Here is a 26,110-nt window from a genome sequence, read left to right on the forward strand (position 1 = left end):
TCTAACAAAAGTGATATTAAGTGAACATAAAATGTAGTTTGGATTGTATAATTAGCTCTTCAAAGAGCCGATGTGGCTTTTTTTTTGGATTGCGGTTTGTTAGTTGGAATGGGACATTACACAACCGTGTTCAATAAAACTTGGTTCGAGGGAGGAAAACCATCCAATTGTGCTGAGAGTCTGATGAAGCCATGTCCATACAAACACAGATACTTCAAAAACTCATATTTGTCTTGTTTTGACCCCTTGTCCACACACAAATGAATACTTTTGTCCTTAATAAATCACAATGTGAAGAGTTTCAGAACTCTGTCCTCAGGGTGTGCGTGTAGACCGCTTGTACGCAGTACAGTAATAAGTATTTATCCAATAAATTTTAATACAATACAGTGTTAATATTAAACATAAACTGCAATAATCGTCTCTTCGGGTAAAATGATCAGTGGTTCGACCTGCTACTTACTCTCATTTCAATAAAAAGCTACGATAGCAGAGAAAAGTTGCAACAAATGCGAACTCCGCAATACAACAACGTCCAGCTATAGCACGATTGCAAAAGCCAAAACAAATGGAAACACCACAACCCAGCCAAAAAAATACATAATGCAACAACTATAAGCCAAAACCGAACAAAATTAAGCATAACATAACAACTGCAAGCCAAAACACAACAAAATAAAGCCATAATGCAACAACTATAAGCCAGAACACAACAGAATAAAGCCATAGAACAACAAATACTGGATTAGCCAACAATATAATGCCATAATATAACAACTATAAGCCAAAACACAACAAAATAAAGCCATAACGTAACAACTATAAGCCAAAATACAACACAAAGACGTAACACAACAAGCATAAGCAAAAACACAACAAAATAAAGCCATAACGCAACAACCATAAGCCAAAACACAACAATTAAAAGCCAATACACAACAACATAAAGACAAAACAAAACAACTATAAGCCAATACACAACAAAATAAAGCAATAGCGCAACAACTATAAGTCAAAACACAACAATATAAAGACATAACACAACAACTACAAGCCAAAATACAACAAAATAAAGACATAACATACATACATACATACATACATACATACATATATATATATATATATATATATATATATATATATATATATATATATATATATATATATATATATATATATATATATATATATATATGTATATATATATATATATATATATATATATATATATATATATGCCGACATTCTTTAAGTTTATTTTTACGCATAAAACATTAATTTGTGTTCCAACACATTTACAACCGCACTTTAAATGCATTTGGTAAATGAGACACGATGAGAGATTATCATCACACATCAACATCTCTAACATGCAAATGCAGCCTCTGCGCTAAGTCAGCATTGCAAATGAAAATATGTTCTTAATTGTCTTACCCTGGATAAACACATGTTAAACACATATGTAAATACGTGGGAAGTAGGAAGCCAGGTTTGTTGTTAAATTGTTTGTATACAACATTACCCAGAAGGCTTAGCATTGAAGACAGGAGCAGGAAGTAGCATCAAGCTCTGCAAAGGGGACTACAATTGATCAATAAAGAGTTGATATATATTTTTACACATTGCTTCGTGGACACAGGAAACAAACATACATTTTGATTAGGCAGTTGATATACACGTTTTAGCATTGGACAAAGTAGCAAAGATGTGTGTAATTCTTGGGAATTGGTTGAATTTGCTTTGGAAAAAAAAAACATTACAACTTGGTAAGCATTTGGACAAAGGTGCACATACAGTAATTTATTTAACTCATTTTGAGTCAGTATTTAGTATCCAGGGCTGCTAACTATTGAACAAAGCGTAAAACAAACACAAGAAAGCTGCCCACAACTTTTAAATGTCCGTTAACTCTTTGCTTTCTACTGAGTGCCATCATAGTCGATATTATATTTCAGTGTCACCGACCTGAACGTTCGGGACGAGAAGCATCTCAGACAGGTTTGCTCTGTCATCTAAGAGGCTGTTCCAGTCCAGGAGGTCAATACTTCTGTCAAAACAAAGAGTTGGAAATATGATCAGCACCATTGTTATTGTTTGGTCAGTTTTGTGTTGCATTCACCAGGTGCCACACTCAAAGGTGGAAAGGTTTGAAATAGTGTACATTAACCTGCGGAAAGTGTTGCACTCCGGCTCCATCAAGTGGTACGCCAAACGATTAGTCATCAGATCTCCAATCGACAGTACGTTGGTTGTCCCATAAGTATTAATAAAACATTATTTATCGTGTAGTGCAGGGGTGTCAAACTGGTTTTAATTGAGGGCCGTATCGCAGTTATGTTTGCCTTCAGAGGGCCACTTCTAACAGTTCAGTTTCAGTGTATTTGGAACATGCATACGATACAATGTAATGTAGGCTGACCATATTCTGAAATCCCAAAAAGAGGACACATATATGCGTGCCAAGGCGGGCAGCATGCCAAGGCCGGGACTAAGTGAAAATTTGCCAATGATACTCGAACTTGTTTCATAAATAATATATTTATTTAAATAAAGCATTTTTTCCCCTATGTTGACAGTAGTGTTGGCGCTAGGAATTTTCAAAATGGGGTTCCAGGGACCCCATCAAATAATAATCATACAAATGGGGTCCCACAGTAAATTTTTGGGGTACAACTTTTTTGTAAGCGTTTTGAAAACAAATGACAAATGTATGCATTATCCTGTTATATCTCACATTCTATGTTGTGTTTTGGAAAAAGGTTGTCATAAACGAGCTCTCGCCCTGCACAGCTGTTTTGTGCTTTGTAGTGTCGATATGGGCTTGTAGATCTTTATTTGCCACAGATATACACGTTCCTGCTTTGCACACAGTGCATTCTGCTTCCCCTGTGTCACGGCCAGGACCAAAACACAAATACTTTTTCCGCAAAACATCCGTGAAGTTGCATTTACTTTTCGGCATTTCTTGTTTTCATGTCTGTCTCCACTCACTAGCTCTCTCGCTCTGTGTCTCTGCCACTCCCTCACGAATGTTTCTGCGTGCGCACCTTCACAGCTTGTTTTGTTTAACCCCTTCTTAACTTAACCCTAGAGTCTAGGGTCGGCAACCTTTATCACTCAAAGAGCCATTTTGACGAGTTTCACAAATGAAAGAAAACAATGGGAGCCTCAAAACTCTTTTGAAATTTAAAATGAAATAACACTGTATACAAAGCTTTTTTTTGCTTTGTGCTATGTTTAAACCAGGGGTCTCAGACACGCGCCCCGCCCTGCACTTTAATATGACAGTTTAAAGTTAGTGCGGCCCGCGAGATTTACATGAATGGCGTTCAACAGCGTCATAGTTGCCAATCCTCCCACTTTTCCCGGGAGACACCTGAAATTTGGGCGTGATGGCACTGCCTTTAGTGCCCTCTACAGACTGCTTAAACAGCGTACCTGATCGGCCACATGTTGAATGCAACTTCTGCTTGCACACGAATATGACAGCAAAGCTTACTTGGTCAGCAGCCACACAGTTTACACTGACGGTGACCCTATAAAACAACTTTAACACTGTTACGTTACAAATATGCGCCACACTGTGAACCCACACCAAAAAAGAATGACAAATAAATTTCTGGAGAACCTCCGAACCGGAACACAACATAAACACAACACAACAAATACCCAGAATCCCATGCAGCCCTAACTCTCCCAGTCTACATAATACGCCCCCGCTAGCACCAAACCCCCCCACACATCACCCCCCCCCCCCTCCCTCCGTGCGTCGGTTGAGGTTAGAGAGTTAGGGCTGCATGGGATTCTGGGTATTTGTTGTGTTGTGTTTATGTTGTGTTACGGTGCGGAGGTTCTCCAGAAATGTATTTGTCATTCTTTTTTGGTGTGGGTTCACAGTGTGGCGCATATTTGTAATGTAAAAGTGTTAAAGTTGTTTTATACGGATACCGTCAGTGTAAGCTGTGTGGCTGTTGAGCAAGTATGCCTTGCTGTCTCCCACGTGTGCAAGTTAAAGCTTCATACAACATGAGGCCGGGCTGGCACGCTGTTTGTGCAAGTAATAGAGGATAATATATGCAGTGCCATCACGGCACGCCCTTAGTTTAGTTGTTAGGGGTTGCCGATCCCTGCCCAACACACGCAACCCTAACTCAAAATGCCGGACATTTGAGGCATTTAAGAAACCCCCCCGCCCGGACATCCCCGCAAAAGAGGACATGTCTGGGGAAAAGAGGACGTATGGTCAGCCTAATGTAATGCATCACATGTTTCCAATTGTTTCATTACAGCACGTCCGAAAAGGAGTAGGAAGAAGCCGAGCTTATTTTTTTTATTTATTTTTAATTTTTTTTAATTTTTTATTTTTTTGGTTGTTGTTTAGTCTTTATTTGAAGGGGGTTCATGTACAGAAACATTAAGCTCAAAGACAGATATGTTCTGTACCAGATTATAGCTAAATAGCTAATTTCCATCTGCAGTCCCTGGCTACCTAAATTAAAGGGATACAAAAATCATGCAATAAAATTATGGCAATAAAAACATACACAAGTATTAAGAAAAAAGTCATAAAATGCCCTTTCATGGACACATACTTAATATACAATACAACCACACCTCATTTACATCATCACACAAAGACAATACATGCTTTTGTTCACATCCATCATCATTTGTAAAAACAACCATGATTTTAACACACACACCTCACAATTTACAATAAAAATGCTCTCATGGATTTAATCCTACCCCTTTTCATACCATAGCAATTTTATCCAATTTCCTTGTTCTCTGTAACAGAACAGTGAATAAATAAATAATAAACAAATAATATACCATAGTAAGCAAACAAATATTAAATACATAAATAATCTTTGTCTCAATAAAAAATAAATTAAAAAAAAGGGTTCAAGATGTTCATCATAATACTTGTTCTGTGTACTTTGTGAACACTTGTAGTTTGAACAGTCTCTTAAACTGAATCATATTGGTGCTTTGTTTGAATTCTTTGCTTAATCCATTCCATAATTGAATTCCACATACTGATATACTAAAGCTTTTAAGTGTTGTACGCGCATAGAAATGTTTTAAATGAAATGTTCCTCTAAAGTTATATTTCTCCTCTTTTGTTGAGAAGAATTGTTGTACATTCTTGGCTAGCAGGTTATGGTTTGCTTTGTACGTAATTTTAGCTGTTTGCAATTACACCAAATCGTTGAATTTCCATATTTGTGATTTAATAAATAAAGGGTTTGTATGTTCTCTATATCCAACATTATGTATTATTCTAATTGATCTTTTTTGTAACACAGTTAGTAAATGTAGTGTAGTTTTGTAGTTGTTTCCCCGTATTTCTACACAATAACTCAGATATGTAACACTAGTGAGCAGTAAAGAATATAGGGTTGCAAAATTCCGGGAATATTAAAAGTTGGAAACTTTTCATGGGAATTAACAGAAATATATAATTAATAGGAATTAACAGGAATTAATGGGAAATTAATAGGAATAAACATTGAATGCAACATGCTAGATCTTGTAGCATGATTATTAGCTAAAATAAACTGATTTAATGCAAATTCAGTATAATTTCAACCCTGCGCAGTGCATTCTTCCGTCACATGCACATATCATTCCCAGCATGCTACACACTACAGCAGGGCTATTGAGGCCACACTAGTATTTGAGCCCAAGGACTTCATCCAGTCAGGTAAGTTTTGATGATATTACTGGGATGAATATATTTGATACATGGTATTTAAGTTTAATAGAGGTGTAATTGCTTGTTACTGTATGACTGTAGACTATTCCAGCAGACTTCCACTCAAGCTAGCTAGCTGTTCCTGTACTTGTTAAATGATTTTGGGGCCAATATCTCTAGCTAGCTAGGTTTATGTACCACCAGTCTCATAATGAACCGTTAGCCGTGATGCTAATTTTCTCTATGTTAAATCCCATTCATTTATGCTAACAACGTTAGCGATCAGAATTTACCTATTTAGTGATCTGTAAAGTTCAACTAGCAAATACTAAATCAAAACGTGTAGTTTCCGCTGCCTTCTGTTCTGCTAGCCATTCTGTTGTCATACAAGAATGTAGGTTATAGTTTGATTCAGCATGCTGATTGAGTGTTCATTTATTCATCCAGCCTATTTCTATTAATTTGTCCATCAGTAAAATATTTTTAAAGACTACTCCAATTGTTTAGCTGACTATTTATATCTGTGTGTGGCATTGCATTAGTGTTTTACAAGAATAAATGAATACAAACAGAATAATGCCACATACACCATCTGATGTGTGGAGACATTTCACCCCAACCAATGTAGGCAGAAAGGCTGTGCACATTTGCAAATACTGTGCAAAGAGCTACATCAAAAATGCCAGAAAGATGCAGCAACATATAGACAAGTGCCCAATAATATATAATTATTGTAATTCCCCATTAAAACCCATATATTCCCATTAATTCCCATGGACGGTGTCCAACTTTGAATAATCAAAAAATGGTCAATATTTCCGAACTTCCCGAGGTAAATTTCCGGAAACTTTCCACCCCTTTGCAACCCTAATATAATATGAATGATATTATTATACAATTGCCTATGCATTTGATGATTTGCTTTTTAATGTACAATGTCGAAAACATTTTTAGATTTACAGTAAAAAAAACTAACAGGTCAGTTGCAAAAATTTTACCATAAAATCTACAATGTTTTTTTCGGCATGTTACTGTAAATGGAAAAAAAACGTACCACTGTTTTTCACGTTACAAAACTGGCAGCTCAGTTGATAGAATTGTAATTTAAAATGTACAGTGTTTTTTTACTGTAAATATAAAACTGCATTTTTACAGTAAAATTCTGGCAATTTAGCTGCCGGATTTTACCGTAAACACGACAACAGTAGATTTTACCGTGTACGATTGTGAATAGCAAAACACAGTACCACCGTTTTTTACGGTAAAAAAATGGCAGCTCAGTTGCCAGCATTTTATGGTCAAAAAACAGTGGTACCGTTTTTTCATGTACAGTAATATGCTGTAAAACCACAGTGAATTTCATAAAGTCGCTATCAAATTTATTTATGAAATTTGACAATTTGATGAATAACTTGCTTTGTAATCATAAGTCAAGCAGATAAAAAGTATATATATATATATATATATATATATATATATATATATATATATATCCATCAATCCATTTTCTACCGCGTGTCCCTTTTTGGGGTCGCGGGGGCGCTGGAGCCTATCATTCTAGTTTAACAAAAACATTGTTTGAATGTATGATCATATATTTGCTACATGCATTTTTTCTGTCAAAATGGAAAAAAACATTTTCCATATGAGTCGGGAAATTGTGTTAGATGTAAATATAAACGGAATACAATGATTTGCAAATCATTTTCAACCCATATTCAGTTGAATATGCTACAAAGACAACATATTTGATGTTTAAACTGATAAACATTTTTTTTGTTTTGCAAATAATCATTAACTTTAGAATTTGATGCCAGCAACACGTGACAAAGAAGTTGGGAAAGGTGGCAATAAATACTGATAAAGTTGAGGAATGCTCATCAAACACTTATTTGGCACATCCCACAGGTGAACAGGCAAATTGGGAACAGGTGGGTGCCATGATTGGGTATAAAAGTAGATTCCATGAAATGCTCAGTCATTCACAAACAAGGATGGGGCGAGGGTCACCACTTTTTCAACAAATGCGTGAGCAAATTGTTGAACAGTTTTAGAAAAACCTTTCTCAACCAGCTATTGCAAGGAATTTAGGGATGTCACCATCTACGATCCGTAATATCATCAAAGGGTTCAGAGAATCTGGAGAAATCACTGCACGTAAGCAGCTAAGCCTGTGACCTTCGATCCCTCAGGCTGTACTGCATCAACAAGCGACATCACTGTGTAAAGGATATCACCACATGGGCTCAGGAACACTTCAGAAACCCACTGTCAGTAACTACAGTTGGTCGCTACATCTGTAAGTGCAAGTTAAAACTCTCCTATGCAACAACACCCAGAAACGGCGTCGGCTTTGCTGGGCCTGAGCTCATCTAAGATGGACTGATACAAAGTGGAAAAGTGTTCTGTGGTCTGACGAGTCCACATTTCAAATAGTTTTTGGAAACTGTGGACGTCGTGTCCTCCGGACCAAAGAGGAAAAGAACCATCCGGATTGTTATAGGCGCAAAGTTGAAAAGCCAGCATCTGTGATGGTATGGGGGTGTATTAGTGCCCAAGACATGGGTAACTTACACATCTGTGAAGGCGCCATTAATGCTGAAAGGTACATACAGGTTTTGGAGCAACATATTTTGCCATCCAAGCAACGTTACCATGGACGCCCCTGCTTATTTCAGCAAGACAATGCCAAGCCATGTGTTACATCAACGTGTTACATCAACGTGGTAAAAGAGTACGGGTACTAGACTGGCCTGCCTGTAGTCCAGACCTGTCTCCCATTGAAAATGTGTGGCAGAATATGAAGCCTAAAATACCACAACGGAGACCCCCGGACTGTTGAACAACTTAAGCTGTACATCAAGCAAGAATGGGAAAGAATTCCACCTGAGAAGCTTAAAAAATGTGTCTCCTCAGTTCCCAAACTTTTACTGAGTGTTGTTAAAAAGAAAGGCCATGTAACACAGTGGTGAACATGCCCTTTCCCAACTACTTTGGCATGTGTTGCAGCCATGAAATTCTAAGTTAATTATTATTTGCAAAAAAAAATAAAGTTTATGAGTTTGAACATCAAATATCTTGTCTTTGTAGTGCATTCAACTGAATATGGGTTGAAAAGGATTTGCAAATCATTGTATTCCGTTTATATTTACATCTAACACAATTTCCCAACTCATATGGAAACGGGGTTTGTACATTTAGTAAGAAAATATAAATTATTTTAATGACGCAATTTTTTTCCTGGCTTTCGAGGGCCAAACAAAGTGATGTGGTGGGCCAGATCTGGCCCCTGGGCCTTGAGTTTGACACATGTGGTGTAGTGTAACATGGATGATGCTGGGAGATATCCACAGCAATTATTACTAATCACGTGTATAACAACAGGCAACGGTGCACAGACTCTACATATAGAGTCGTGGTCAAAAGTTTACATACACATGTAAAGAACATAATGTCATGGCTGTCTTGAGTTTCCAAAACTTTCTACAACTCTTATTTTTTTGTGATAGAGTGATTGGAGCACATACTTGCTGGTCACAAAAAACATTCATGAAGTTTGCTTCTTTTATGAATTTATTATGGGTCTACTGAAAATGTAACCAAATCTGCTGGGTCAAAAGTATACATACAGCAATGTTAATATTTGGTTACATGTCCCTTGGCAAGTTTCACTGCAATAAGGCGCTTTTGGTAGCCATCCACAAGCTTCTGGCAAGCTTCTGGTTGAATTTTTGACCACTCCTCTTGACAAAATTGGTGCGGTTCAGCTAAATTTGTTGGTTTTCTGACATGGACTTGTTTCTTCAGCATTTTCCACACGTTTAAGTCAGGACTTTGGGAAGGCCATTCTAAAACCTTCATTCTAGCCTGATTTAGCCATTCCTTTACCACGTTTGACGTGTTTGGGGTCATTGTCCTGTTGGAACACCCAACTGCGCCCAAGACCCAAACTCTGGGCTGATGATTTTAGGTTGTCCTGAAGAATTTAGAGGTAATCCTCCTTTTTCATTGTCCCATTTACTCTCTGTAAAGCACCAGTTCCATTGGCAGCAAAACAGGCCCAGAGCATAATACTACCACCACCATGCTTGACGGTAGGAATGGTGTTCCTGGGATTAAAGGCCTCACCTTTTCTGATCCAAACATATTGCTGGGTATTGTGGCCAAACAGCTCAGATTTTGTTTCATCTGACATCATCTGGACAAAGATAAGACCTTCTGGAGGAAAGTTCCAATGGAACTGGTGCTTTACAGAGAGCCTGTTACGTACAGCGGGGGAAGGAGACGACACCACGGCAGGAATCAGTTCAATAGCTTTTATTCTGCTATTGATGAGTGTGTGGGATGTGTATGCTACTCTAAGTGTGAAGTGCAAGGCGATGTGTAGAATTAACCAATGTAAACGATACCAGGGTTTGTTGTAAGTGCGTGTTGGATGAAACCTTCGTCAGACCAAGGGGCAAGGTGAGAAGGCAGCCCGTGGGCAAGCAAGCGGTCGAGGGTTGGAGAGAAGCAACGAGGTCCGTGTCCAAGCAGGGGTCGAGGTTCGAGGGAGGCAGTCCAAAATCCAGAGAGGAGTCGAGGCACACAGCTCGATCACGGGAAACAGGAAGGGCAATACGGGAAACAGAAAGGGCATAAGACACGGGAACTGGGAAGTAACAGAGAGAGCAAGTACGCAGGAGGGAAGCCAGAGAAGGGATGCCTACTACGAGGAGTGAACTACGTTCCGGCGCTGGATCTTCGGGTCCGCTGGTCTTTATGCTGCTTGCCTTCATTAGTCCCAGGTGCGCTAATTGCTGATTGCTTGCAGCTTTGCCAGCGTGTGGCCGCAATGCGGCCAGAGCGAGCAGGAGCATGCCCTGGCGCGCTGCCAGCGGAGGTGCCAGTCGAGCATGCAGTAGAAGGAATGAGGGGTTGTGCATGCGCCGTGACAGAGCCGTGCCTTTATGTTGGGTTTTGTTAGTGTTCTCCGGTGTTTTGTGTTCCTGTCCTGTGCTTTTATTTTGGCTGCTCTTCTGGTTTTGTTGGTGTTTTCCCGTGGCTGCTTCACTTCTGTCCCAAAGCATTTCCCCTCACCTGCTTTCTGTTTGCAATGAAGTTTATTTAAGTTTATCCTTTTTCTACCTTGGTTGTCAGGACATTGTTATTACTGCTGTTATCTGTTCACTGGTGACTACAGACAAACTTTTTCCATGCTGCGCTCTAGTACGCTCCTATTTTGTGGACGCCGTCTGCTCCACATTTCATAGGAAGTGTTTTTTGCTCCATTGAAGAATTTTGTTTTGTGTCTGTAATAGTCTGGCCTAAAGTAAAAATTAAGAAATTATGGGAAAAAACAGGGAAAGTCACCTGGACAGTATGGCAGTTTTTTTTTTTTTAAACAGACCGTAGTGTGGTCTGTTAATGATGCAAGGCGCTCGTCCCCACCGAGACCGCTAAAACCACACCACCTTAGCCGCGCTCACCCTTTAGAGCACAGCTGTAACTTCCCGGCACTAAATCTGCAGAAAATAGTTCTTCTCAGGTTTCTCTATGTTTACATTTTCACACTTTTTTAATAAGCATTTCTTACATATTCCTAATTTTGGCACCTTCATTTTAAGACGCTATTGTTAAGTGTTTAGGGTTTGGGGACGGCGTGGCGAAGTTGGGAGAGTGGCCGTGCCAGCAATCTGAGGGTTACTGGTTCAATCCTCACCTTCTACCATCCTAGTCACGTCCGTTGTGTCCTTGAGCAAGACACTTCACCCTTGCTCCTGATGGGCCTGGTTAGCGCCGTGCATGGCAGCTCCCGCCATCAGTGTGTGAATGTGTGTGTGTGAATGGGTGAATGTGGAAAATAGTGTCAAAGCGCTTTGAGTTCCTTAAAAAAGGTAGAAAAGCGCTATACAAGTACGACCCATTTACCATTTAATGTGATTTTACTATTTTATTTACATTGTTTGTTTTCCATGCTTGTGTTGACATTTCCTTTCCTTTCTGCCTTGATAGCTGAGGGGATTATAATCAGAGGACGGTTACATTTTAAATAACAATGTTTACATTTAATATATTTTCCTCCTGGTCCTTGTTTTTGCTCGGTCATAAAAAATATCAATAATTGTCAATATCGACTGATACAAAACACTTGTATGGTGATACAGTTTTCAGCCATACCGACCAGCCCTACTTTTGACTTTGATAAAAATATAACAAACTGGCCAACAATTTCAGATAACACCCTTTTAATATGCAAAATTTGTTCAAACAGATGTTTATACTCACCCTGAGGCGTCTCTCCCTGCAGCGAATGCATTGCAAACGTCACCTCTTTCACCCAGTCTGTTTAAAAAATCCTAAATAGACACATTACAAATACTTGGTCAACTGTGGCAAGTTCAATACACCAAAAGATAGTCCACCTGCAACTGTGTCAGGTCCAGCCTTTGCTCCAAGACATCCGCGCCATCTCCACCCTGCTTGGATGCCAGAAAGTGAAAAAATCGCCGCCATTTCACCAGGAGCTCGGAGAACTGGAGCTTGAAGAGCAAACGTCTTTGGTCAACGCAATGCTGCGACAAGAGCGGTGATGAAACTCCTTACCAGGAACTGCGGACGTCCCAGAGCGGTCATTTTGATGGCCGAGAAGCCGTCCATCGAACTCCCGCCTTTAGGGTTGACAAGGCTTATTTTAGTAGGAATCAAAAGAAGGGACTTGGGGTGCTACGGTTCAGATTTTGCTGCGGTTTTGTGACAGAATATCATATATACCAATTAACCAGATGCGGTTCTCACTAAAATATCTATAATATGGTTCCTAAAGCTCTGACCCTTAAATGAGTTGAAACAAAAACTGTACAACCTTTATAACCACATGTTATAACTTCAGCATAAAGTGTCGCACAAGCTTTATTGCATTAGAGTTGTATTTGTTTACACATGTAAAACCTTAAGGTCGGGGACCAGACGTGGCTTAGAAATGATCTAATCGGGGTGTGAATATTTGATTCGATCCGATTCCTTGGGTGACGATTCGATTCAGAATCAATTGAACACGATTCCCGAGTCAAACTGATTCTCGCAATGTATTATTAAAATGTATCATAATGAAAATGAAACTTTTTCAAAACAAGTTACATGTTAGAAAACCTCCTTCCGGTTGCATGGAGATATCCTAAAAAATATTTAAAGTGTTTTGTTTTTTTTAGATATAATTTAGAAAATTATGAATCGATTTCAAATTGGGGTGAATAAGAATCGCGATTGGGATGCAAAATTTAACAATAATATCAATAAATTATAATAATTATATTTTACTTTTTATTTGAACCCTTTTACCGTATTGCTTTTGCACTATCTTGTTTAGCTTATTCATTGTTTATGTTCTTTGTTTGTTTTTGTTGTGTTTTGTTTTTTTTTGCTCTATGCTTTTTAACCTGTTAAGCACTTTGGTCCAATTTTAAAATTGTTGTAAACGTGCTATATAAACAAAGTTGCCTTGCCTTGCCATAACAAAGCACTTTCTGGCTAATTGTGTTTGTTATTTAAATTTTAACAGAAAAATGCACTGCACGTAATTGCACATGTGTTTCCACTTCAATGTCATATAATTATGCAGCATGGTGTTCCAAGCATTTTTATTTTTTGGTAGTAAAAAATAAATACCTAAATATCTGCCTGTCACTTTGCCCTAATATGATAAAGTTAAATTAAAGTTAAAGTTTAAGTGCCAATGATTGTCACACACACACTATGTGTGGTGAAATTTGTCCTCTGCATTCGACCCATCCCCTTGTACACCCCCTGGGAGGTGAGGGGAGCAGTGGGCAGCAGCGGTGCCACGCCCGGGAATAATTTTTGGTCATTTAACCCCCAATTCCAACCCTCAATGCTGAGTGCCAAGCAGGGAGGTAATGGGTCCCATTTTTAGAGTTTTGGTATGACTCGGCCGGGGTTTGAACTCATGACCTACCGATCTCAGGGCGGACACTTTAACCACTAGGCCACTGCGTAGGTGGCTAAGAAGAACCCTGGTATTCTTTTTATCGCAACTTCGACTTGGGAGGTTAGGACATTATCTGTGGGGGCTTACTTGGACTCCGGGGCCGATGAAAGCTTCATCAACCAAGAGTACACCCGACAAGCAGGAATTCCCTTAGTTCCCCTCGACACATTCATCCCCGCCCAAACCCTAGATGAACATCCTTTGGGCCCCATCAAACACCGCAGAAGACCTCTTTCTTTGACTCTTTCTGGCAATCACACAGAGACCATCGGCCTCTGAGTTTTGGACGCCCCGGTGGCCCCCCTCGTCCTCGGCCTGTCTTGGTTGAGTCAACACGGTCCCCATATTTCTTGGTCAACTGGCAAGATCCTGGCCTGGAGCAACCACTGTCTCAGAACAGCAGTGATTCTCCCTGGAAAACCGAGACCAGCCTCACCCCCGGCTGATCTCTCCCGAGTCCCTGAGATCTACCATGACCTAGCCGCAGTATTTAGCAAGGAGCAAGCTCTGTCTCTTACCCCCCACAGACCATAGGACTGCGCGATCGATCTCATTCCCAACGCTGACCTCCCTTCCAGCCGCTTGTACAACTTGTCCCTCCCTGAGAAGCAGGCCATGAGGGCCTACATCTCCGAGTCTCTTGCCTCCGGAATCATTACGCCATCTAAGTCTCCTGTGGCCGCTGTATTTTTTTCGTCAGCAAGAAGGATGGCTCCCTCAGACCCTGCATCCACCACCGTCAACCCAACAGGAAAATGATCAACACGTCCGTCTCGTCCTGCAACGCTTACTGGAGAACCGCCTCTTCGTCAAGGTGGAAAAATGTGAGTTCCACACCCCTTCTGTTGACTTTCTTGGTTTTGTTATAGAAAAGGGTCATATCAAGGCTGACCCCAAGAAGGTGAAGGCGGTGGTGGAGTGGCCCCAGCCCTCTACTCGGACTGAGCTGCGGCGTTTCCTGGGATTTGCGGGATTCTACATACGCTTCATTAAGGACTTCAGTAAGCTGGCCGCACCCCTCCATGCACTTACATCGACCAACATGCCTTTTCAGTGGAACCGAGAAGCTGGGATGGCATTCTGGTGTCGCAAGAGGAGTTTTGTCTCCGCACCTATTCTCGTTCACTCAGACCCAGACTGCCCATTCATTGTGGAGGTGGACGCTTCCGACTCTGGTATCGGGGAAGTCCTCTCCCAACGCTCTAAGCAGGACAACAGCATCCACCCATGTGCTTTTTTCTCCAGACGTTTATCCCCTGCTGAATGAAACTATGATGCTTGTAACCGAGAATGGCTGGCAGTCCTCGACGCTTTGTGGGAGTGGAGGCATTGGCTTCAGGGGGCCAGGCACCAGTTTCAGGTCCTCACGGCCCACCGCAACCTCTTGCATGTCCGGTCTGCCAAGAGGCTCAACGACCGGCAGGCCCGATGGTCCCAATTATCTCTTTCAGGCCGGGCTCCTGCAACACCAAGGCTGATGCCCTATCCCGCCAGTTCTCTGAGGAGCCCGCCTGCACCACCCCGGAGGAGACCATCCTTCCTCCCTCCAGAATAATCGGCAAGGTCACCTGGGAAGTAGAAAACCTGGTTCGGGACGCCCTGCAGGCTAAGCCCGGACCAGGGGGGGACCCCCAACAAGCTGTTTGTTCACCGAGAGCTACGCTCCCGAGTCTTGGACTGGGGGCATTCCATTGTTTCTCTTGCCATCCGGGATTCAAGCGCACCCTTTCCTTCATCCGCCGGTGGTTCTGGTGGCCATCAATGGCTATCGATACACGCAAGTTTATCGCCGCATGCAGCACTTGTGCACGTAATAAGCCTTCCCACCTACCGCCGGCGGGGCTGCTGTGCCCACTTCCCGTCCCCAGTCGCCCTTCGTTTACACATCTCCCTGGACTGCATCACTGGTTTTCCACCTTCCCAAGGTAACACCACCATACTCACCATCATATATCGTTTTTCCAAGGCCGCACACTTTGTCCCTCTACCCAGGCTTCCCTCTTCGTCCGAAACGGCTGACCTTCTCACAATCTACGTAGTCAAGCAGCATGGGATTCCTATGGACATTGTCTCTGACCGTGGCCCCCAGTTCACATCCCGGGTGTGGCAGGCCTTCTGCAAGGGAATTGGGGCTACGGTCAGTCTTAACTCTGGTTATCACCCTCAGAGCAACGGTCAAGCAGAAAGAGCAAACCAGAGTGTGGAGACCATGCTGCGCTGTATTTCCGCCCGCCAACCATCATCTTGGAGTTTCTGCCCTGGGTCGAGTTTGCTTACAACTCCATGAAGAGCTCGGCTACTGGGTTGTCACCATTTGAGTGCTCCCTCGGCTATCAGCCCCCGATGTTTCCTCAACAGGAAATCGAAACCGCAGTATCATCCTCTCGCAAGCACATCAAAAGATGCCGTCAAGTCTGGAAGGCCGCCCGTGCTGCCCTGCTGAAGACTTCTGAGAGGATGTGCCGCAGTGCCAACCGGCGGCGTATCCCGGCCCCCTCGTACTCCTTGGGAAAACAAGTGCTATTACGGGCCAAGGATCTCCACCTACAGGTATCATCCCGTAAACTCGCACCCCGTTTTGTAGGACCCTATTCAGTAGAGGCCATTGTCAACCCGGTGGCAGTGAGACTGTCTCTACCTCCCTCAGTGAAGCGACACCCCGTGGTCCATGTGTCACAAATGAAACCTGTCTCGAGCTCTCCACTCCTCCCCCCCTTCCTAGGATTTTGGACAACGGTGACCCAGTCTGGACTGTCCGTCGGCAAGGTAGGGGGCTGGTGTATTTGGTTGATTGGGAGGGGTGTGGGTCAGAGGATAGGATCTGGTTTCCTGCCTCCTACCTTGCTGATCCCTTCCTTCTGGAGGACTTCTATCGGGCCAACTCGGGAGCTCTCCGGCGCTCGTCGGGAGCCTCGCATAAGAGGGGGTCACTGTTACGGCGCACAGGCAGTCTGCTTCTCCCTCCTCTGCGGGAGCACCTAGAAGCTCCGCTGTGAGCTCCGTAAGACACTCCCCCGCTCTTGCCGCGCAGACCGCGCCCACGCGCCGCCACAGCCGGAGGCAATCTGCAATCTACGCACCTGCACCCGAAGAGAGGCGACAGTATAAAGAGTCTCTCCGCTGACTACTCCTCGTCGGAATGTAGCCCTGTTTACAGTAAGCTTTCACGTCTATGGCTCCTCTCCTGTGTCTCTCTCTCGCTCGCTTGTCTCCCTCGTGCCTTGTCCTGATTTGTCCTTGTCATCTCCTGTCCCCACAGTCCTCCGTGTCTCAGCTTTAGCTGTGCGCTTGTGCTGCTGATCTCCCCCCCGGGACTTTGACTGCCTTCCCCGATCCTCGACCCCACGCTCGGACTTGGACTTCTTGATGCCTCTCTCCTGCCACACGGACATCGCTCGGACCACGGACCTCTTTGCTTCGTCCCCTCTGGACTTGGTCGCTGCCACATCCAACACGCACTCCAACAAGACCTCCGGTATTTACATTCGGTTAATTTCCACACATAGTATTCCATTCACACACATAGTAGCATACACACCCCACATATTCATCAAGTGCTTAATAAAACCCGTTGAGCTGCACCTCCTGTTGTCGTGCCGTCTCCTTCCCCCTTGTCGATACACAACAGTTGTTATAAAAATAAAATATTCAAAGTGTTTTTTTTAGATAGAATTTAGGAAATTATGAAATTATTTAAAATTGGGGTGAATAAAAATCCCGATTGGGATGCGAAATTTAACATAATAACAATAAATTATAACAATAAAGCACTTTCTGGCTAATTGTATTTATTTCAATTCAAACAGAAAAATGCACTGCACGGAATTGCATATGTTTTACACTTTAATATCACATAAATATGCAACATTTTTATTTTTTGGTAGAGTTGCGTGTGACCAGTCCTCCTCTCAGGGAATAAAACACTGGTCTGTCCAAGTTCCTTTGGATGACATACATGTTGAGTAAAAAGGACCCCAGAGACAAAATAGTACTTGGCCAAGTTTTAATAAAGATTTAGGAAAACCAGCCCTTACAACGCAACAATATTGAAAAAACATTTACCAGATTTTAGAAATTGTCAACATTAAAAAATACATTTCTAATGAATAAAAAATAAATTTCTAATGAATGTCAAGAAGAGGTCTAAGTCCAAACAAAAAGAGTCATCTTATGTAAAGCGAAAACAGCCCCTCTCGCCATACTTGCCAACCTTGAGACCTCCAATATCGGGAGGTGGGGGGAGGGGGGGGGGGCGGCGCGGTTGGGGCGTGGTGCGTGGTTAGGGGCGTGGTTATGAGGAGAGTATATTTACAGCTAGAATTCACCAACTCAAGTATTTCATATATATATATATATATATATATATATATATATATTTATATACATACATACATACATACATGACTTTCAGTGAATTCTAGCTATATATGTCATGTCTGTTCATGTTTTTGTTTTGGCCATGTGTTTGTTTTTTGGACTCTTTTTAGTTCCTGGTTGCACTTCCTTGTTTGGTTTGGTTTCCATGGTCACCCATTAGTTTTCACCTGTCTTGTCACGCACCTGTTTCACGTTTCGAGTCACGCACCTGTTTTCACAGATCACGTCACTATTTATATCTGTCTGTTTCTGTTGTTCGTCCTGGCGTCCTCACACATTCATCTTCTCTATACATTTATGCTCTGCTCATGTTATCGTTCCAGACCGCAGGGAGCGCGTCTGGGATCCGCTCCTTGACGGGGCTGCTAGGGCTGGGGACTGTTCAGGTGGGGTTGTTCTTCGGTCTGCCAAGACACAGCCTCCAGCTCGGCCACCACCACCTGAATTTCGTCACGCCAAGCCACAGCCACCAGCACGGCCGCCACCACCAGTCTTTCGACCGGCCAAGCCACAGCCTCCAGCTAGGCCACCTCCACCTGCACCATGCCAAGCGCCACCAGTCGCAGCTCCACGCCAAGCACCACCAGTCGCAGCTCCACGCCAAGCGCCACCAGTTGCAGCTCCACGCCAAGCGCCAACAGTCGCAGCTCCACACCAAGCGCCACCAGTCGCAGCTCCACGCCAAACGCCACCAGTCGCAACTCCACGCCAAGTTCCGCTACCTGCTCCACGCCGCCAAGTGCCACCAGTCGCAGCTTCAAGCCGCCAAGTGCCGCCAGTCGCAGCTTCACGACGCCAAGTGCCGCCAGTCGCAGCTCCACGACGCCAAGTGCCGCCAGTCGCAGCTCCACGACGCCAAGTGCCGCCAGTCGCAGCTCCACGACACCAAGTGCCGCCAGTCGCAGCTCCACGACGCCAAGTGCCGCCAGTCGCAGCTCCACGACGCCAAGTGCCGCCAGTCGCAGCTCCACACCAAGACCCAGTCGCAGCTCCACACCAAGACCAAGCACCCCCAAGCCAAGACCAAGTCCAAGCACCGCCACACCAAGTCCAAGACCAACCATGCCAAGTCCAAGTCCAAGACCAACCACGCCAAGTCCAAGTCCAAGACCAACCACGTCAAGTCCAAGACCAAGACCAACCACGCCAAGTCCAAGACCAAGACCAACCACACCAAGACCAAGTCCAAGACCAACCATGCCAACACCAAGACCAAGTCCAAGACCAACCATGCCAACACCAAGTCCAAGACCAAGACCAACCACGCCAAGACCATGTCCAAGACCAACCATGCCAAGACCAAGACCAAGTCCAAGACCACCCTCGCCAAGACCAGGACCAAGACCCTCGCCAAGACCAAGACCCAGACCCTCCAAGCAGCCAAGACCCTCCAAGCGGCCAAGACCAAGCTTCGCCGCCCGAAGTGCCACGCCAAGCTTCGCTGCCTGCTTCGTCTGCTGCACCCGCACCTGCGTCATCTGCGGCTTCAACGCCTGCAATGACGACGACGCGCCTGCCTCCTCGCCTGCCACGGTTGTGGCCACTACCTGGTCGTCCGCCACGCCAAGTGCGCCCACCTCTTCGTCGGCCACGCATGTGGCCCTTCCCGGGTCGCCCACCTCGCCTGTGGTGGCGGCGTTCCACTCGCCGCCGCCACATGACTATGCCTCGGTGGATTCGGGGCCACTTGGCCTGGCGACCCACCGCCATGTCCCCCTCCCGCCCTCCCATGACTCTTGATCCTGTTTTGTGTTTTGTTTTTTGGACATCTGGGATCTGTCCGTAAGGGGGGGGTTCTGTCATGTCTGTTCATGTTTTTGTTTTGGCCATGTGTTTGTTTTTTGGACTCTTTTAAGTTCCTGGTTGCACTTCCTTGTTTGGTTTGGTTTCCATGGTCACCCATTAGTTTTCACCTGTCTTGTCACGCACCTGTTTCACGTTTCGAGTCACGCACCTGTTTTCACAGATCACGTCACTATTTATATCTGTCTGTTTCTGTTGTTCGTCCTGGCGTCCTCACACATTCATCTTCTCCACACATTTATGCTCTGCTCATGTTATCATCGTTTTTCTATAGTCTATGCTGATCTTCTCATGCCAAGTAAGTTTTTGTTTAATAGTTTTTGTGCCTTTGTGCAAGTCTTTTGTTTTGACATAGTCAAGTTTTTACCTCCGCTGTGGGCGCTTTTTGTTTGTACCTTTTTTGAGTTAACATATTAAACATGTCCTCACCTGCACGCCACGTATGGTCCAATTCATTTGCACCACGGGAGAGCAAACCACGCCACAGAAGGGGTCATGACAATATATATATATATATATATATATATATATATATATATATATATATATATATATATATATATATATATATATATATATATATATATATATATATATATATATACATATATATATATTTATTTTATTATATATATAAATAAAAGAAATACTTGAATTTTAGTGTTCATTTATTTACACATACACACACACACACACAACACTCATCTACTCATTGTTGTACTTGAAAGTACAATGCTTTGTTAAGGGTTGAATTGTCCATCCTCTTTCTATTCTCTGTCACTATTTTTCTAACCATGCTGAACACCCTCTCTGATGATGCATTGCTGTGTGGCACGCACAAAAGTGCTTTCATCAAATGCACGAGAGTGTGGAATCTTCCATCTCTCCCTAGCATGGCCCAAAACCGGTCAATCCTTGCTTCCTGGGGAAGATCTTCCCTGGCAAGCAATTGGTACTCCAGTAGTTGTACCCGGAGGCTGGTCAGGTCCAATCCCAGCTGCGGCAGACTTTTTTTGGGGGGGGGCGTGGCCTCCAGCTCCGGCTGAATACCGGGAGTTTGTCGGGAGAAAATCTCTGTCGGGAGGTTGTCGGGAGAGGCGCTGAATATCGGGATTCTCCCGCTAAAAACGGGAGGGTTGGCAAGTATGCTTCTCGCCCAGAAAGGAGCACAGCTGCTTCTCCAAAATAAATAAGAAACTGGCCAAAACAGCTCTGTGAGCCGACAAACGGGGGCCCTCAAGACAAAACAAAGAGTTTACATAAGATAAAAGCAAGGAGGTCACGAGAAGACGCACTACATGGGAAAATATTAGCTGCTTTAAATATGACTATGGATTAAGAAAGAACACTTAAAAATATCTCATTATCACAGTATTAAAAAATAAATACTTAAATATCTGCTTGTCACCTTGACCTACTATGTCAAAGCAAGTAATCCAACAAACTGTTTTCATTCAAATATCATAAAATATATATTAGTAAAAATAGAGTAACCAAAAACATTTGCCGGTGCAAATTGTGTAATGAGGCTATAATGAGGTGTTTGCATCCATATCTATTCACTGTTACAAGCGGCCATAATTAGGACGTGGGACTCATTAAAAATGAGTTTGACAATCAAAAAAAAAAAAGGTAAATTAAATGCAAAAATCCTTACATTTATTGGTTCAATGCATCATTGGACAATTTTGACCAGTGTTTTAAGCATAGTCATTTTGTAACATAAATACACCAATAGATGCTTGAAGTACTTATGTAGGATGCTTATTTGAAACTTATATTTTGTTAGGGCAGTCAGACAGGATATTTGCTCACAACGCTCTTATTGTGAAGCCTGTGCTGTACTGCGCTTAATGGCGAGATTTTGATAAAACTTAAGACATTTTTAAGGACTGAAATTTAAATAATTAGATTTTAGACTTTTAAGGAGTACTGAGAATACCCTGTCGTAACACTAATGTAAAAAAAAAAAGTAGCACACACAGAGTGACTGTAACATGATCAGTGTCTGCTTACCAGATGCTTGGATACATTTAATGAATGTTTCCATATGTTGATCGCATTTGCTCTCATCTGCATGGAAATACGTATGGGATTCACCAAACTCCTCGCTGTAGTCGTTGCCTGATGACGACAACAACATTTTATTATTCCGATAATTGCAGGAAGTCTACACCGGTACAAGATCGTGAAGTACGATTGAGGAGCCAAACAAACACATTGCAAGTGCTCAAATGTAATTATCATTGTCCAAGGCATTGTTAGCTTAGTACTGTACTTTTTTTTTAACGTTGCCTATTATTCACAATCCTTATTTGAAACAAGAACACGTTTTTTTTTTTTGTTTTTAATGCATTCGAAGTCGTAAATAAATGCTAGCAAAATTCAAACACCAAAAACCTCCATCCACGTTTTATATACATGCTGTAAATGTATGTGTAATGTAGTATCTGTCACAGTCATAATAACATGTAATATTTATGTATTTTTAGTCATTTTAAGCGTACATATTAATTTCACAGATGTTTTACAACTTTCCCTATTTCCTTCAACAACACTACTAATCATGGCAGACATCATGAGAGACAACAAAGACTACTTTGGGACAAATGAAAAAACCTTATATTATTGAGCCTGAAAATAAGGAGGATGAGTTACAAGTTTTAGGAGCTGTGTGCTGAAAAGATGCAGCTTTAGTGAAACGCTCAGCCTCACGTAGCAGAATTGCTAAGTGCTAAACAAGATACACAAACTATGAACATAATTAAACTATGGCTTACTGTACAATGTCTGCTCTCACTGGGATGCCGACTGATGGGGCGCTTATGTCTTCCCGTTTAGATGAAGAACTAATCATAATCCTCACGCAGGAAAAAAACAAAAGTTGGGCGCAAATTTCTTGCCATCTCCGGGTATAAGTTGAAGGTCAAAGTTGACCAACTTCTCGGTTTATGTCCACATCCTTCAACTATCCAGGTGAGAGGCATGATTTATAATCTAGAATTAACTTTTACCAACTCAACAGCCCAATATGACAATACTGTAGCGAAAAGCTAGTTATCTCTCACGGCGCCACTAAAAATAATTTGTCTGTGTTAGCGTTTGTATTAACAATATCGCTAATATTTGGTTAATATTCAGATCACAACATATAAATGGAGTATTGTTGGCAGGTTTTGGATGTTTTTTAGAGGGCTTTATGGGTGCAATGTAATATTCCCATTAGCTGCTTATTTTCCGACTTACAATGCATAAAAAAAGAAAAGGATTGTGAATGATAGACACAATTCCAAAAAAAAGTGCAGGTCCCTTTTAAGTACATAGAATATGCCTTTATTTTTGCCTAAAACGGAAATATATATATATATATATATATATATATATATATATATATATATATATATATATATATATATATATATATATATATACATGTATATATGTATATATATATATATATATATATATATATATATATATATATATATATATATATATATATATATATTACAGCAGTGACTGCATGAACATAAAACAATCTATTAAAATTCAAATACAGTGTAACGCAGGTGTCAAATTCATACCTTTTTGAATTTGACTGGTAGGATCTTGCCTGCTAGTTACTCTTTGAGCGCTGCACGTGCTTCCGGGTCACGTGACCGCCGCGGTCCAATTAGCTGGGCTTATAAGCCGGTACCAGGAAGTGGCCAGCAGACAGACCGATTGTATGCTCGAGAGCCGACTACCAGCGCCGGAGTTTTTTTTCTCATTAAGCTGTGTGTGACGGTAGAAGAGTTGGCCAGGCTTCTTTTTTTTGATGGCGAGCTAAAGAAAGAAGAATCTAGTCCAAGGACTGGTTTTGGAAGATTCCAGCCAGGAACCACCACCTGTTCTGTCTGGGCGGGTAGGAGGCTCTCGAGCCGACCCTTTACATTTTTTTCCCATCTTTAACCAGCAGTACATGGATTGTACTGCCATCCTTTTTTTCCCCACAAACTCTAAGTCTGAACTGAGCTTTATTCAGATCCAGAGACATTAATTAATGAAATTTGAATTGCGTATATATGTATATAGTCACTGTTGTTTTCCAGATTACTTTCCTGTTGAATGGCCATTCAACGTATTGTGTGTATATATCTGCTGTCCCTCACAAATTGTTTAATACACGGTGTTAACCAACCTGCAATTTGAGCTTTGCCTTCTCTCTCCAAGTCGAAACCCTAGTCTTTTGTTCCTAGCCCATAAAACCCCATATTTATTGCATTGATTGTAGCACGGATTGGTTACAAAATTAGTGGCAAGCTAGCCAGGAGAGAGTTCAGCTTAAATTGTGTGTTTGTGTGTGGACAGAGTATAACTTTACAATGGACGTAATTGACAAACATGGCATTAATATACATAATGCAGTATTGATTGAGTGTGATACAAGGGCTGAAGAAAATGAAAAGGTCGTGGACTTTTTGTCTAAATACGGTTCGATTGGTCAGTGTGAGATTATTGATGATTGGGAATCTGAGTTTAGGCATAAGTGGGTTATTGAGTATAATTTTACTGATGCTATTAATGCGCTGCGTCACATTTTGCCTTACACTTTTGTGAGTCAAAATGGTAAAATTTATGAAATATCCGAATTGTCCGCTGTTTTCTGCTACTCGCATAGAGAAACAGAAAACAAACGCATATTTATCTGACTTAAAAGAGATAGCTAAGATAACTGGTAAGGACTTTACGGAGGTCCTCAACGATGTGATGTCCCTGCTTGGTCACTCTGTTACACAGCTTGGCCCAGTCCAAGCTAAAACTCTGCCAACTTCTGCTGCCCAAGCAACACAGTCAACTCCCACTGCCACTACCGAGAGTAAGGAATTGCTCTCCGATCGCACTGAACATAAACCCCAATACCAAACCAGAACCTCTCTCACAAATATTGCTGCACCTACCTTGAACCCACCAGATGTCCAACGTTATGTGGTTGAGCACATCGTTAAAAACGAGGACAGTGCGATGCTTCATCTCTCCAGCCAGCGTCTCAGAGTATTTTCTGGGAGGTTGCCCCGGCCTCAGAATGAAACCGATTATGAAACATGGCGTGTTACTGTGGATTTACTGTTAAAGGATTCCTCTGTTTCCAATTTGCAGCGATCGCGCAAAATCTTTGAGAGTCTTCTGCCTCCCGCTGCCGACATGGTCAAGCACTTGAAGCCTGAAACACGGCCTGCAGTCTATCTCCATATTCTGGATTCAGCGTACAGCACTGTGCAAGACGGAGATGAGCTTTATGCTAAATGTATGGATACGTTCCAAGACGCAAATGAAAAGGCATCATCATACCTTCAGCGGCTGCAAGTTGCTCTCAATTTAGCTGTCAAGAGAGGGGGAGTTCCTTACGAGGAGACCAATAAACACCTACTCAACCAGTTTTGTAGAGGCTGTTGGGACAATGTCTTAATCTCCGAGCTCCAACTCAGGCAACGCAAGCAAAATCCGCCATCCTTCGCTGAACTATTGCTGCTATTGCGCACAGAGGAGGACCGAGAAGCAGCTAAGACCCTTCGCATAAAGCAGCATCTCGGCCCATCCAAGACAAGAGCCGCAACTCAAGCACAATACGCTTATGCTGGTGGTGAAGATCATGAAAGTACAACACTGGAGAAACTTACAAAGCAACTGGCAGATATACAGAGACAATTGACAGCTTTGATCGCCGCCCAATCTGGAAAAAAAACAAGCTGTACCAGCGAAGACACCATCGACTGGTGCTGGTTCCCCACATGCCAAACCTGCTACTCGATACTACGGTTCTGCACCGTCTGGACCAAGACCCGGTTATTGCTACCAATGTGGTGAAGAGGGGCATAGTAAAGCAACATGTGACAGTCCCCCAAATCCCGCTCTGGTCTCATTCAAGAAAAGACAACAGGCAGAGAAGCTGCAAAGATGGAAGAAGTCAAGCACAGGTCATTCTTTAAACTGACCCCAGTTCCTGTTACGGGACGAATTGGAACTGCTTTGGATCAAAAATGTCCCAAGAATCTTACAACTGTTACCTGCACTGAGCTTACTCCTTCTTCTCCAATCACAAAAACAGGTCTACCGAAAGGGTTGATTGGATCGAAATGTACAAGTGAAGACCGCATTGCTGGTCAAGTGTGCTCCTGTTTACTTGATACTGGATCCCAAGTTACAACTGTTCCTGTGGCAGTTTATAATAAATATTTTTCTCAAGAACCTTTGAAGTCTCT

General features: G+C 42.4%; 1 protein-coding gene across 2 annotated transcripts in view; it reads right to left on the reverse strand.

The window, feature by feature from the left end:
- The window catches only part of LOC133652221 (proline dehydrogenase 1, mitochondrial-like), an 82,592-nt gene that overhangs the window by 23,678 nt on the left and 32,804 nt on the right, over positions 1-26,110 (reverse strand). For both annotated transcript variants that reach the window (XM_062050726.1, XM_062050727.1), the window contains 5 exons: positions 21,885-21,992; positions 12,287-12,351; positions 12,106-12,222; positions 11,969-12,039; positions 1,969-2,050 (listed from right to left, as the gene is read on the reverse strand). In XM_062050726.1, coding sequence (XP_061906710.1) covers positions 1,969-2,050; positions 11,969-12,039; positions 12,106-12,222; positions 12,287-12,351; positions 21,885-21,992 — 443 coding nt within the window. The remainder of the gene's footprint in view (positions 1-1,968; positions 2,051-11,968; positions 12,040-12,105; positions 12,223-12,286; positions 12,352-21,884; positions 21,993-26,110) is intronic.

The sequence above is a fragment of the Entelurus aequoreus genome, linkage group LG06 (genome assembly GCF_033978785.1).
Source record: "Entelurus aequoreus isolate RoL-2023_Sb linkage group LG06, RoL_Eaeq_v1.1, whole genome shotgun sequence".
Taxonomy (NCBI): Eukaryota; Metazoa; Chordata; class Actinopteri; order Syngnathiformes; family Syngnathidae; genus Entelurus; species Entelurus aequoreus.